Source organism: Bacillus rossius, chromosome 10 (assembly GCF_032445375.1).
Source record: "Bacillus rossius redtenbacheri isolate Brsri chromosome 10, Brsri_v3, whole genome shotgun sequence".
Lineage (NCBI taxonomy): Eukaryota > Metazoa > Arthropoda > Insecta > Phasmatodea > Bacillidae > Bacillus > Bacillus rossius.
The window spans coordinates 56,950,997-56,965,117 of record NC_086337.1 but is presented as its reverse complement, the minus strand read 5'-3'; the positions used below and the strand labels follow the sequence as shown (position 1 = coordinate 56,965,117).

Sequence of the window (14,121 nt, the reverse complement as noted above, 5' to 3'; positions counted from 1 at the left end):
TTTTCTCCAGCCAAAAATTCCTTTTGATCCTTGCTTTCTTGCTTTTTTTTTTTTTTTTTTTTTTTTGTGAGAGCGGCTCGGAGGTGGTTTAGACCTCGGCATGGCGCACGGAAGAATATTCTCAACGACTAACAAATGCACTTCACTAAAGAAAACACAAAATGCGCGCGATAGTAGTGTTTGACGAACGAGCAGTAGCGCGGTGCGGCTGGTATGAGCTCCCGGACGTAGTTCCAAGCAATGCCACCACGAGCGCCAGTGGACGGACACGCGGGGACGAAGGTTGCGCAGGAACGAAACACGAAGTCGGTTACTCGCGCGAGAGCGACACACGTCTCCATGTATTCTTACACCACAGCTGTATTTTTCATCGTATATATACAAATCATGTATCAGCGTAAAGTGAACAGACATGGCTGTATCCTCTGGTAATATGATTCAATAATACCCCTATTATAATTTCATTTTCTATGTAAACTGCAACCATTTTTTTTTCTGTTCAAATGACCATAATACTTAATAGAATAAAAAAATAATCTTCTGGCTCTAACCAAATTAAATCTTCAGAGGATAATGTTGAAAACATTTACAATAAATATATCTTTAAACATTACTAAAAAGAAATATAAGTATATCGATATGTATGAATGTATTTTGGACATTAAAACTTAAATTAAAAAGTTTAATAGAAGTAGTTTTGGTTTCGAAATGTTATTAAACATGCTCTTAACACATACTTGTTACATATATATGACTAATATCTCACATAACATTGCCTTTAATGACATGTCCGACTCCCTTGAACACCCTTAAGGGACCTCGTGTTTTAAATAAACTAAGGCGGCTGTATTTCCAGAACGATAAAATGTTTAAAAATATTGTTAATTAGCACACTGCAACACTGGAAAACAGCTTGAGTGTCACAGTGCCAGGAATATACGAATATTAACGAACGCATTAGAGAAAATGCCGATCTGAGTGATTACATTAGGGGGGGCCATGGTCCACCTGCCCCCCCCCCCCCCCCCTTTTGTAGGCACGCATATGGGTAACGTTTAAAAAAAAAAAAATCTACAACTGCAAATTGTGGTATTTCAAAAGTCGGGCACTAGGCAATGGACCATTCCGACGGCGTCGAGAGCAGGGCCGCTGAGCATGCCGGGAGCGGCAGCCCACGGACTGTAGGAAGGAAGTCCGTGGGTGGTCCGTGGGCAAGGGGCAGGGGGGGGGGGGTGCTGGACTCCGCTAGACGGCCGCCAGCAGCTGCCAATCAGTCCTGCGGCGAGCGAGCCGGTGCTGCTACTGTCTCGTCTGTCCGTCTCCTCTGTCTACCACTCGGTGAGTCGCGCAGCGCTACACACGCACGAGAAAACCACCTGACGCATGCTCGGCGCGAGAGATAAAACACCTCCCGTCTTCTCCTCAGGCCCATCCGGGAGAGGATGGTCATTTTGTTGGGTCTCCTCGCTTCATTAACATCTTCATTCGTCTCTGTTCGAGTCATCACATAACCATATAACGTTTTAAGTTAAATATTACGACGGAAATCTGAAGAAAAATTAAATATAACAACGGCATCTCTTGTGAGAATTCGGAATCCGCGCAAAAATGACCGCGTACACTACCATGCATTTCGTGTACAGCATATATATATATAATCTAAAGACTGTAAACGCGCATATCGCTTAACTTGAATGGTAAATTTTGCTATACTATTAGGGTGAACTCAACCTTATTTTAAAATAAATCTGCCTGTTCTCCCTTCTGCCGCACACTTGACAACACTAGTTATCAATCTCAGTTTCACTTAGCTGAACCACATAATCTGATTCCAGCATTCACTAAGCACGAGCGGTCATCTGACGTGTCATATCCGGGTAGGGTGCTGGTATCTTGTGTGCTACCCATGTTTCGGGCTATATGCATGCGATAAGCCGAAACCCTCAAGATTCACAGATAGTTTTCCATAAGACATATTGTTTTGACATCAAAACCTTTTCTCAGTGACGGTTTTTGCAAAGCACAAGCGGACTCCTTCAGTTAGGTGGGAGGGGGGGGGGGGGGGAGAGAGACACTTTAATTCCAGGGGGCTAGGCCCCCCTGTCTCCTCGGGTTCTACGCCATTAGTGTATACATCTTCAGTACACTAATTTTAAACACAATTCCTGCCGTTTCTATGTACGAGGCATGTCGGAGGAAATACATTATTGTATACTGCTACGGATTACAATAATCCCTCTGGAACTTTAAAGCTAAGTTGTTTTATTTATTTATTCTACTTTTATTTGGCGCTTTCTCTTACACTAAACCATGAAATATAAAAAAAAAAAATTATAAGTTATATCTAGGAATCAAACCTAAAATCATAAACTAACTTATTACAAATGGCAGCATTTACTGACGAATCATATACCAATTTAACATTCAAGTTAAGTACCAACATAAACCATTTAAAAATAATTTATTAAATTCAAAATATTAAATACTAACATAAAACACATTGGATATAGTTTTAAATATTAAAAAAACACTAAAATATAATTAAAATTATTATTATTATGTAATTCTTACACACACACACACACACACACACACACGTGTGTGTCTGTTAATTTAGAGAGGAAAGTTTTTTTTAATTATAGTTTTTTTTAAATATCCTGGCAGACCGCTTGTGTTCAGCATCTCTGACGAGGCTGTACCCGGGGCGAGAGGCAGTGGCTGAAGGATGTAGACGGGAAGCCTTCTTTTCACATACGAGAATACCAAACTCCCGATCGTGCATCTTCGTTTTTTTTTGTTCATTGTAAATATTTTTAATGTAGCTATACTTACCTAATATTCCCAACCATCCACAATGTTTTAAAGTATTTATAATGTAACTAACTTATCCTAATCGACCGCAAAATTTAATGCCACGCCGGTTTATACAATTAGATATAACGGAAAAAAAAAAAAGCGAGCATGAACTTCGGGGAACTTCGGGTGTTGCTCTCTCGTCTGTGAAATGATGGCTTCCCTACAGACGGGCTCGCCGCCTGCTGCTGACGGCTGCTCGGCCTAGAGGCGGGGTCAAGGGGTCAGGGGTCGAGGGGTTATCGGCCGCGAGCAACTACGCAAATAGTGGCGGTGGCGGCAGCGCGACTGCAGCGCTCCTCTGGCGACCCTGGAAACTAGCCAGTCCCTCCCTCGCTCATTGTACACCAACACTTGCTTCCCAATTGGATACAATAAAAAAACAAAAAAAAAAACGACTGTCTGTAAAGTCGGTTTACGGACGATAATTTTACGTGTATAACGTCATAAGAAACCATTGATGAAAAAAAATTGCATACTTTTTAATTTTCAAATATTATTTACCTACAGTTTTTGCAAATTTAATTTAAATAATTTGTTTAAATATAATCACGAATAATTAGTTTAAAAGCCCGCCTTAACCGGTTTTGATATTATAGAAGATTTTCTCGCACGGTGGTTGGCCGGTTCTTGGACGCTCGACTCAGGCGGAACGTGACAAATATTTCGTGCGTGCAGCCGGCGTTTATCGATTTATAAGACGTTTACACGTAAAAAAAACAAACACAAGCGAGTGCATAGCAGGCCATTAACACTACTTGTGCGAAATTGGTTCACAATTAAAATATTTGCTGATAATTTCGCGACATTAACTACCAAGTTATTATCCCGTGACATATGACCAGCAATTTGTGAGCACTGTTTCTCAACATGTAAATCAGTGTTTCATAAAATATTTTTTGTTAACCATTCTAACAAAGACTTTTCTATTTAAAATTATTGTAAGTGACTTATAAGTAATAGCACTAATCAATTTTTAAAGCAGGAATTTACACCTGAGCATTTTAATATCCCGACAGTTTATTGTCACAACATGATTGATAAATATAAGCAATTCTCTTGTCCCGCCAAAATGGCTTCCTACTCTACTCTTATTGCTTGTTGCCCCGTGCGTACGGAAATGAAATGTATTCAACTTTGCTTCTATGCGCAAGGCTTATTTCCCACGCACACGACCGCCCTATGCGCTGTTGTGAAGCAGCAGGTTAGAAAAGGGGATAGTCACTAGATGGGGCCTACGGTGGCTTATTGAAGACTGTGGAAAAGACTTGTGCCAACGTGAGAAAGCTGTTTTAAACTAAATAATTTTATAATTTTATGTTGAATAATTTGACTTTGATTAAGGAATCTGATTTTATTTTCGAAATTTACTTTAGTTTACTTGTTCAAAATCATTCATGCTAAATACATTATTTCTTTGATATTTTGAATGTAGGTAGTTGGTGTCACTGTTCGTTCAAAAATTAAAACTGTTGAATTTGAAACGAATGCAATTTGGTATTACTTTGAGTTATTTAAAAATTTGAGATGGAAAATGTTAAGAAGAAATCTTTAGGAAGATGTTGGGTGCCGCACTGCGAAAATATTAAGCCTAGAAACGATGTGAAAAAATTTAGTTGAAAATAAATATTTGACAATCTACAAGTAAACATGGGGTTGTTAGGTTATGTGTATTTGTTGGACTTCAGAATTAAGTTATTAATTTGATGGATATATGATAACCTAAGTTATTCTCCGAACGAGTCTAATTTTTAAAAATTTTGCCGGGGGGGGGGGGGGGGAGGATTAAAAATATTTCCATTAATCTGGAATAAAAATAATACCCTAGATTCTATACAATATGGAGCCCTAGATCCTGCGGTATTGGGACAAACAAAATTACCTTCTTAAACAATAACATTGAATTTAATTTTTGTACATACATTTAATAAATAAAAATTCGTTCGAAAACTATTTTAAAACCATAATTTAAAATTATGCATTAATAAAATACGTATTTAAAATACATTTTTGCATGGTTTATTTCACGCTGGTTGTTGGTATTATTACATTACATAGTGGCGGTTAAGCTGGGTTCACAATTGAAAAAATAACACAAACAGTAACAGTAGGTCGTGTGCATAGGATATGAACGCCATGTTTCCTAACCTAACGATTCACAATAGCAGAAAGTTGGTCGTGTGCATGGGAGCGAGGTCGTGCGCATAGCAGTGAAATTAATATATTTTATTTCGGTCGCGTACGCATGGCACAACAGCCAATGGGAGAAGAGCAGGGTGCTTTTTTGGCGGGACTAGAAATATCTTTATATTTATTAACCATACTGTGGTAAGAAAATGTCGAAATAATAATAGTATTATCATTATTTTGAAAGTTAATATGTTTATTTACTAACACTGTTAACAGATGTCGCATAGTTCGCGAAATTTCATTGACTGAAATTAACAGTAAGAATTCAATTGTGAACCGATTTCGCAGTTCGCACAGGTCGTGTGCATAGGTCGTGTGCATGGCTTGCTATGCACTCGCTTAATTTATTTAATTGTGAACACAGCCTCCGAGAAAATAAATAATAGTTTAAAAAACTAAAAAACACGCTTTATATAGAAAACCAAACTAAAAAATAGAAAATAAATTTTAATTAAGAATAGTGTAAATTTTTTTAATAAACATAAATTAATTATAGTGTATATAAGAAAAAAATGTATTTTATTTAAAAAAAAAGCGTGGGGTTCTTTTAAAGATATTATCGAAATGATAATCCTTCTACTCATATATGTCAATGAAATATTTATAACTATTGACACCATTCATTCCACGCTTTTTTTTAAATTAAATAAATTTTTTCTTATATACACTATTATTAATTTATATTTATTAAAATGTTTACACTATTCTTAATTCAAATTTATTAAAATTTATTTTCTACTTTTTAGTTTGGTTTATTTATAATTTAAAGTGATACTTCTTTATCGACGTATGCAAGAAATTTTATAACAATGTAAAAAAACTTGATAGTTATTACATCAATTTACTATTAAAGTAGATTTTGAATAGATATTGGCTGCAGTTAAAATAAAATCGCTAAATATTGTTTTATCTCAGAAGTGTCTAGATGTGGCTCAATTTTTTGTTTATTAAAAGACTTTGCTATTAAAGTGAATTTGAGTAGATATTGGCTGCTTCTGAAATATATATCCAAGATAGCGTGTTGAAGAACTATAGTACTCAATAATTTCAATATCCCGCTATGAAAATCAATATATTCGGGAAGTCATTGATGTTTATTCTAATTCAGCATATCTGATGGGTGACCATCCTTTGTTTGCAAATGTCTCACTAAAACGTTTCTCCCATTTGTTCCAGTCCGATTCCACTGTAAGTTTCATTTGCATACAGTTGTACCAAACTACACTGGAGTATTCTAAGAAATGTTTTAAAATTTCTATTTTCTTTTTGTCTTCTTTGATTAGGAAACGTTCACATTCTTTGTTTAAATCTTTAATCCATTGGTAAGCATTTGAGTTTCTGCCCGTGAATTTCTCAATCATGAAATCTTTTGCAATTTTCCCTAAATTTTGTGTTTCAGATATATATTTTTTTCTTCAAGAAATTTTTCTAATAGTTATTCCAATTTTTTATTTGATCCACTAGCTATAGATTCAGCACTTTTTTCCCCCTCAATTTCTTCCAGGTAAAAATCCTTAAACTGTAAGTTTTGCTCTCTATTCAAATATGTTTTTGATATATCATCTGTCAAACTTAGCCATATTTTCCGTGTTTTATGTCTTTTATTTAATGATTTACTGACCTTGGCATAGTTTGGAGTATTTGCAACTGCTTGGTGTAGATTTGCAGGTTGGTGTTCGAGTGGAATTTGAAAAATCAGGTGTAGCTAATGAGGTTATGCATATGGTGTTTGATTTCCCATCTGCTGTTGGTTTCACAGCAAAATCAAACCTCAATTTTTCCATGTTTCGTGAAATATTTGCAGAAAATGTTGTTTTATAATAATGTTTCACTCTTGGTTGAATGGTAAAATGAAACAAACACGTCATTGTGTTTCTCTATTTAACGAAAGAAACAACATTTAAAGCCCTTATTTCAGTTTTTTCATATTCTTACAAATATAAATAATATTCTCTTCAAGAAAGTATATTGCTCACAATAAACATAACCCATTCTCAATTTTCATTTAATTAAATGTTACAATATTTAGTAGGTTTTGTTTAGGTATATCGCGCCAAAGACAAACTGAAAGAAAAGAGTTCGCACATTGTAAAGAAAACTTTTTCGGTCATGTGCGAACTCTTTCTTGTGAAATTATATAAATTGACAAAAATCTTATTTTGCAAATTGAATAGTGGAATAATCTTATCAAATTAGTGTATTGTCATCGGTCCTCGATAAATCTACAAAGTTTGAATGAAATCTGGCCGTGTAAAGTGGGTCAAAATCGCACCCAAAGGAGTCTGTTACAAACATATAAACAAACATATAAACAAACATACAAACAAACATACAGGTAAAGCTAATATAAAGCATGTAAAAATAAGGAAAGAGGTTCAACCTGGGAGTGAAATCTCTACTTCTATACTCCTTGGGTTAGAAAACATGGCGGTGGAAGCTTGTTGCTGCTGGCGGCGAGAAAGGGAATGCAGCCACTGTGGCGTGGCTTGCGCGAGGTTGGCAACTCTGGCCAGCCTGCCGCCGGAACAGCGAGGCGGATGTCTGGACGAGCGCGCGCTATCTCACTTCCTGCTCATCTTCCTTCTCACTACATGGCTGTCAATTTTTTTTAAACGAAGTGTATTTGTGAGGGGTCTGGTTTAAGTAAGACTGGCCGAAGCCTAATAGCCTTATCAAGTGGGTGTCAGCCATGCAGAAAAGGTAGAATACATCATGGGCTTAGTTCGTGAATTGGCCAGCCATGGCAGTAATTGATAACTAGACTAACTCCACTATCTTAACTGTAGACTATAACTGTTGAATTGGTCCCAGGTAAAATCGCATAGACACAGGGAAATCCCTGGGCGCATTCATGCGGAGTTAAACAATGGCAGAATTAAACACACAGGTTCAGTGCAGAGACCAAAAAGATGGTCCAGGAAAAATATTAGACCAGGATGGAAAGTCCTAAAAAATGTGGATGTCGGAAACATTTCCCCCTAGTTTCTTGGGCGCATCATTGTGTGTGTTCATGCTCTGACTTGCGAGTTGCCGCTCTATCCCTTCTGGTGCGAGCACTGATGCTTCATTTCGCCATGAATAAACATGATAAAGCTTACAATAAACATATTTAATATTAAGAGAGCGGAAAAAATCGCGGGTTCAATACGCGATGGGCTAAAATCCCAAACGTTTTACTTTTTTTTTTGCTACTAAAGGGATAGTCAAATATATTTTAAGGACTCTGCACCAATGAACAGATGTAATTCAAATTGACATCGAACTCGACCTCGAACTTGACTTCGACCTCTAACTCGACCTCTAGCTCGACCTCTAGCTCGACCTCTAACTCGACCTCTAACTCGACCTCTAACTCGACCTCTAACTCGACCTCTAACTCGACCTCTAACAAAACCTCTAACAAAACCTCTAACAAAACCTTTAACCTCGGCCTCGAACTTGACCTTGACCTGCTACCGGTTGGCTTCTCGGCAGTGGTAGCAGAAGTCCAAGATCAGTGTGCCCGCACCAATAGAAGCGCGGCGTGTCTGCGGCAGGCCCGAGCCATGTGGCGGCTAGTGGCGCTCCTGGCGGCGCTGCTGCAAGTGACGGGCGTGATGTCATGCCCCAGGGAGCCCAGCCCGGAGCACGCCACGGCCCTCAGGACTCCGGGTGACAACGGCTTCCGCATCCTCGTGAGCGGCGAGCCGGACAAGTACGTGCCCGGCTCCGTTTACACGCGTGAGTAGCCCGAGTAGTCGCACTCGCCTGCGTATGTGTGTGTGGTGTGATCACTCGCCTGTGTGTGTGTGGTGTGATCACAGGCCTGGATGAGTGGTCTGACCTCTAACGTTTGTTGGACATACGCTAGTGCTGGTTACTCTGTCATAAAATATCTCATTAACAGACAAAAAAGACAAATATTAAAAAAAAACGTAGAAATCAAGCCGCAGTCAGCCGTTGTCATATGTTAAAATGCATATACAGCACACAGAATTGCATGGAACGAATGTCAGGAAAAAAAAAACAGTTCAGACGAACACAATGGGATCGATAACTGCGAGACTTGCAACAATAACAGTAAATAAAAACAAAATCTACCCAGTCACAGCGACCAAACGGACTAACCCAACGGTGATACTAAACAGATAATGTGGACAACACACGACAACAAAGAGACGCAAAGGCGAACACAGCGATGTAACCGAACAGAGAGGTGGTGATGCAGAGAGGTGGTGGTGGTGGTGATGCAGAGAGGTGGTGGTGGTGGTGGTGCAGAGAGGTGGTGGTGGTGCAGAGAGGTGGTGTTGGTGGTGCAGAGAGGTGGTGGTAGTGCAGAGAGGTGGTGGTGGTGATGCAGAGAGGTGGTGGTGGTAGCAAAGAGGTGGTGGTAGTGGTAGCAGAGAGGTGGTGGTGGTTCAGAGAGGTGTTGGTGCAGAGAGGTGGTGGTAGCGGTAGCAGAGAGGTGGTGGTGGTGGTAGCAGAGAGGTGGTGGTGGTGCAGAGAGGTGGTGGTGCAGAGAGGTGGTGGTGCAGAGAGGTGGTGGTAGTGGTAGCAGAGAGGTGGTGGTAGTGGTAGCAGAGAGGTGGTGGTAGTGGTAGCAGAGAGGTGGTGGTGCAGAGAGGTGGTGGTAGTGGTAGCAGAGAGGTGGTGGTGCAGAGAGGCAGTGTTGGTGCAGAGAGGTGGTGTTGGTGCAGAAAGGTGGTGGTGCAGAGAGGTGGTGGTAGTGGTAGCAGAGAGGTGGTGGTGCAGAGAGGCAGTGTTGGTGCAGAGAGGTGGTGTTGGTGCAGAGAGGTGGTGGTGGTGTTGGCTGCGCAGTGTCGCTGCTGGGGTCGCGCACACACGGCCTGCTGCAGCAGTTCTCCCGCTTCCTGCTGAGCGCCGAGCCGCTGGGCAGCTCCGGGGTTGAGGCCTCGCCGCAGCGCGTGGGCAGCTTCCAGCTGTTCGGGGACCAGCTGACGGCCTTCCACGAGCTGTGCGTCAACACGGTGGCCGAGGCCAGCGACCTGCCCAAGAGCGAGGTGCAGGTCATGTGGGTGGCTCCCCCGCGCGGCTCCGGCTGCGTCGTCTTCAGGTGCGCTTCCTTCCCTGCCCTGTGTCCTGTGTGTCCGAGTAGCGTGCGAACATAGGCCAACGATTTTGACATGACAACGTCTAATAAATCGATGAACGCCGGCTGCACGCACGAAAATTTGACCCGTTACGCACATTGTTCCGTTACGCTGTGTCCCGTTATGCTGTGTTACGTTATGTTGTGTTACGTTATGCTGTGTTATGTTATGCTGTGTTACGTTACGCTGTGTTACGTTACGCTGTCGGCGAGTGCAGTAATAATAGGTTATGTTACAATTGACTAAAAAATTATGGTGATTCATATAATTGATGATAGCTATTTGTTTACAGTTTTATTTATATGAAAACTCGTTCATAATTATATTTAAGCTTTATAGCTGAACGCCAGTTTTTAAAAATTAATTAAAAGTCATCTACACACATGTGAACTGTTTCGTCGACTGGTTATAAAGTGAAGTGAAAAGTTAATGTGGTTTTCATTGCTTATTACAACAGCAATTTCGGCAATAAAGGTCAATTATTCTTGCATTTTAAAAATCTGATTACTAGTATAATTTCATGTTATTCTTTTATTATTTAAAGTAAAAGTGATTCAATTTTATTCTTAAAATTATGCAATCATTTCATCAATGTTTTGTTAGGACGTTGTCACGTTAAACTATCGTCCGTAAACCGACTTTACCGACAACCAATTTTTTTTTTTTTTGTTTTGAAAGATTATGATTGGAATTAAAACCTGGCCAGTATTGTTCCTCGCTGCGATGACGCGAGCAGTCGAGGCGGTGTCGCAGGGCCATGGTGCTGGAGGACCAGAACAACTGGTTCGCGGACGACGGCGCGCTGAGCCGCGAGCTGTGCGAGCTGACGACTGCCCGGGACGACGAGCCAGAGGACTCGACCCAGTGCTGCGCCTGCGACGAGGCCAAGTACCGGGTGAGGGGGTCATCGCGCACCCGCAGGGACCTCTGTTTCCAGGGTGCTCCGCCCCTCGCGTGTGTGGGTTGCAGTTCCGCGAGAACTCAGGAGACTGAAATGTTTATTGTTGTTGTTGTCAGGGTTGCAACAACTCAATTTCCAAAAGGGGTGGGGGGGGGGGCAATATACATTTTTTATAAAGAATCATCGATCCCCCCTATTGAAGCGGGGGGTCCGGGGGTCCTCCCCCGGGAAAATTTGTATTTCAAGGTGGAAAATGGTCCTATTTAAGCAGTTTTATAATCTAAAAATTGATTACACATCACTTTCTTTGCCCCCACTTCATGGTTTCAGAGGGGGGGGGGGGGCAAAATATCCTTGCCCCCCCCCCTTGTTGTTGCGCTCCTGGTTGTTGTTAATAGCACAGAGGCTAACATAATCACATAAAAATAAAACATAGGTTTCATACATCCAATACTGACAACATTATAACATCGTATACATACAAAATCACCTTGGTATACATATGAACACCATCCGACTTTTAAGTTGGTATTCAAGTCATTGCTGTCTTTTGTATAACAAATAGTTTCGTGTTTCCTGAACATTTTTAAATGTGGACATTCTCTAATGTAAACTGGCAAATTGTTGTATTCCTGGAGACCTTTAGCATAGGTTGACTGTTGAGCTGAAGCAGTCCTCCTATATTGCAAATGGAACTTATTGCAATTACGTCTGGCATAAGAATGTACATTTGAATATTTTTCTAACCTATGGCTTAAATATTTTGGCAAGACCAATATTAATCTTAAATATAAAAATCATACAATTGTAATAGAGAAATTCCTGAACACTTAGCAAACACAATTCCTCTAGCTTAACATCAATTTTCTCGTACCTATCTTTCAACAGTATAGCTCGCATTGCCCTGTTCTGCAATACCTGCAATTTGGTTACAAACACATAACCTTATTAATAAATCCTTAGCCAAATTTATAAAGTCCTTTTAAACAATTCCAAATGAACTCCGCCTTCCTTACTACTTTCTGGTGTTGCATGCTTCAGTCCAGATACTGGCGAGGAAATACCACAATACTTCAGTGAGGCGTTAAAGGGGGCTTTAATGTCGACCTGAGTCAGAAGTGGCTAAAACCAGAATATGCGTAGAATGAAATTAAAGTAATCTATAATATATCAACATTTAATTACTCTGAGGACTGAGAATCAAATTAAGTCTCAAGCAACATCACCAGCATGTATTGAAGTTGGGCCACTAAGGTTCAAAATGACAAAGTGCTGCAGCACATAAATATATACCATAATAATTATAGATAAATCCTGGTATGATAGGTTGATTAAAGAAGTACATTTTATGATGTAACACATAAGGCGCATACTAGCAAATATAAAATTTTTAATTTACAACCAAGTCTACAAGTCCCCAAAAAAGCTATTTAAAAATGTTTGGAGTCTAAAGCATCCATTGAGTATATGAAACATAAGCATACCTTGTTCTTTGAGTTAACATATTGGTGCTGGCAGACGTTTGTGCATGCCTGAGTGGGGGGAAACGGTGGGGAAGAGAAATGCGCGCAGGTCAGCTGTTCTACTAACATCAGCTACGACGAGTTCATTTGCGTGATGGGTCATGAAGTGTAACAGATGGTTACAGAGGCACGGGAAAGTTATCCACAGTAATGAACACGTAATTATAAAGTCCGTGACTCAGTGATGTGATGAGGCTAAAAGAGGTGTCTTTTCGAGCCACTTCAGAAAGAAACAGCAAGAGCTGGCCAATATACCAGCATTAGTGAAAGAGCCCTTTGCATTATCCGTTTAGCCAGCATAAAGCCAGTTTAATTTTTTTTTTTTTAAATTTCAAATTTCCAAGCTGGCCCCTTTCCAAAAAAGTGCTCATAAAAACAAAACGAGTATGATGTTTTCGGCTTGGCTTGGAATGTTATCGCTTACAGCGGGTAAGAAAAGTTTTCCACTCGCCTCATTGTCTGTACTTCGGACTCGCTTCGCGAGTCTGGTCCACGCATCTCGTTGGCAGGATGACTCGCCCTGCGAGTTTCGTGACCTTCAGCAATGTCCGCGCGGGCTCCAAGATGGGGGACTCTCTCCCGTCGCTCAGCTCGACACACTCTGTAAGACTGAGCCAAATTGAAAATACGTACCTCTCAGGTGTGCTGACCCTGTGGGGTCGAAGCCAAATACGTGTCCCTTTATATAATCCAGTGGCGTGGTCACCTAGTGGAGATGTCAGCAGCTAGCATTAGACTGGGGTGGTATGTCCTCTAAAGCTCTCTCTAGGAAGGCCACGACACATAACACTACCACAGTCCATTCGTGGTTGCTATTAACCGCCATCTATCGGCGGTAGTACAACTTCACATCCTGCACCACGACGGGGTTATAGTGTTTCTTTAGGGGCTCAAAGCAACATGGTGTCTGCTGACATCACAGGGGTGCCAGCCGAGGCCATTGCCATAAGGGACTTGTCAAGCTCCCAGCATGAGAAACAGCTGATAATGGTTCACGATTATTCATGTACTCGCAGTGCTGTAGAGTCACATTAGGTAGAATTAAATGTATAGTATTGATTTATGGTGGGAACAATTTGACTGTTCAACCTTCGATGTGTTTTATTTGTGTCTTCAGCATATCGTTAAACATTGATTGAGAAAGGCCAGCTCCACTCTCGTCTGGCCGACGAGAACGCAGTCATTGTGTTATGGTACATCCGCAATATTTCACCCGAAAATAACTTGCAGGAAGAAGTTGCAGGGTTTCACGTGGACTTTCTGGAACACGGAAACTGGCCGTGGTCAGAGCCGGAGGTCTCTGCCAAAGAAACCAGTCTGACGGAAGACTTGTGTCTCCTCTTGCAGATGGTGTTCGAGGGCATCTGGTCCAACAGGACGCACCCCAAGGACTACCCCTTCTCGCTGTGGCTGACCCACTTCAGCGACGTGATCGGCGCGTCGCACGAGAAGAACTTCAGCTTCTGGGGCGAGGGCCAGTACGCGTCGGACGGCTTCCGGCAGCTGGCGGAGTGGGGGTCCGTGCGCGGCATGGAGACGGAGCTCAGAGCGAAGGTGCGATCAC

The 14,121-nt window shown here is 41.0% G+C and overlaps 1 protein-coding gene across 2 annotated transcripts in view; it reads left to right on the top strand.

Annotated features, from left to right (window-relative positions):
• The first annotated feature begins 1,122 nt into the window (after window positions 1-1,122).
• The window catches only part of LOC134536242 (spondin-1), a 46,628-nt gene continuing 33,629 nt past the window's right edge, over window positions 1,123-14,121 (top strand). The window contains exons 1-5 of one of the 2 annotated variants that reach the window (XM_063375938.1): window positions 1,123-1,338; window positions 8,580-8,763; window positions 9,841-10,096; window positions 10,887-11,028; window positions 13,905-14,111. In XM_063375938.1, the coding sequence (XP_063232008.1) occupies window positions 8,589-8,763; window positions 9,841-10,096; window positions 10,887-11,028; window positions 13,905-14,111 (780 nt within the window). In that variant the 5' untranslated portion in view covers window positions 1,123-1,338; window positions 8,580-8,588. Of the gene's footprint in view, window positions 1,339-8,563; window positions 8,764-9,840; window positions 10,097-10,886; window positions 11,029-13,904; window positions 14,112-14,121 lie in introns of those variants that run through there. The other variant, XM_063375939.1, reaches the window with a different exon arrangement.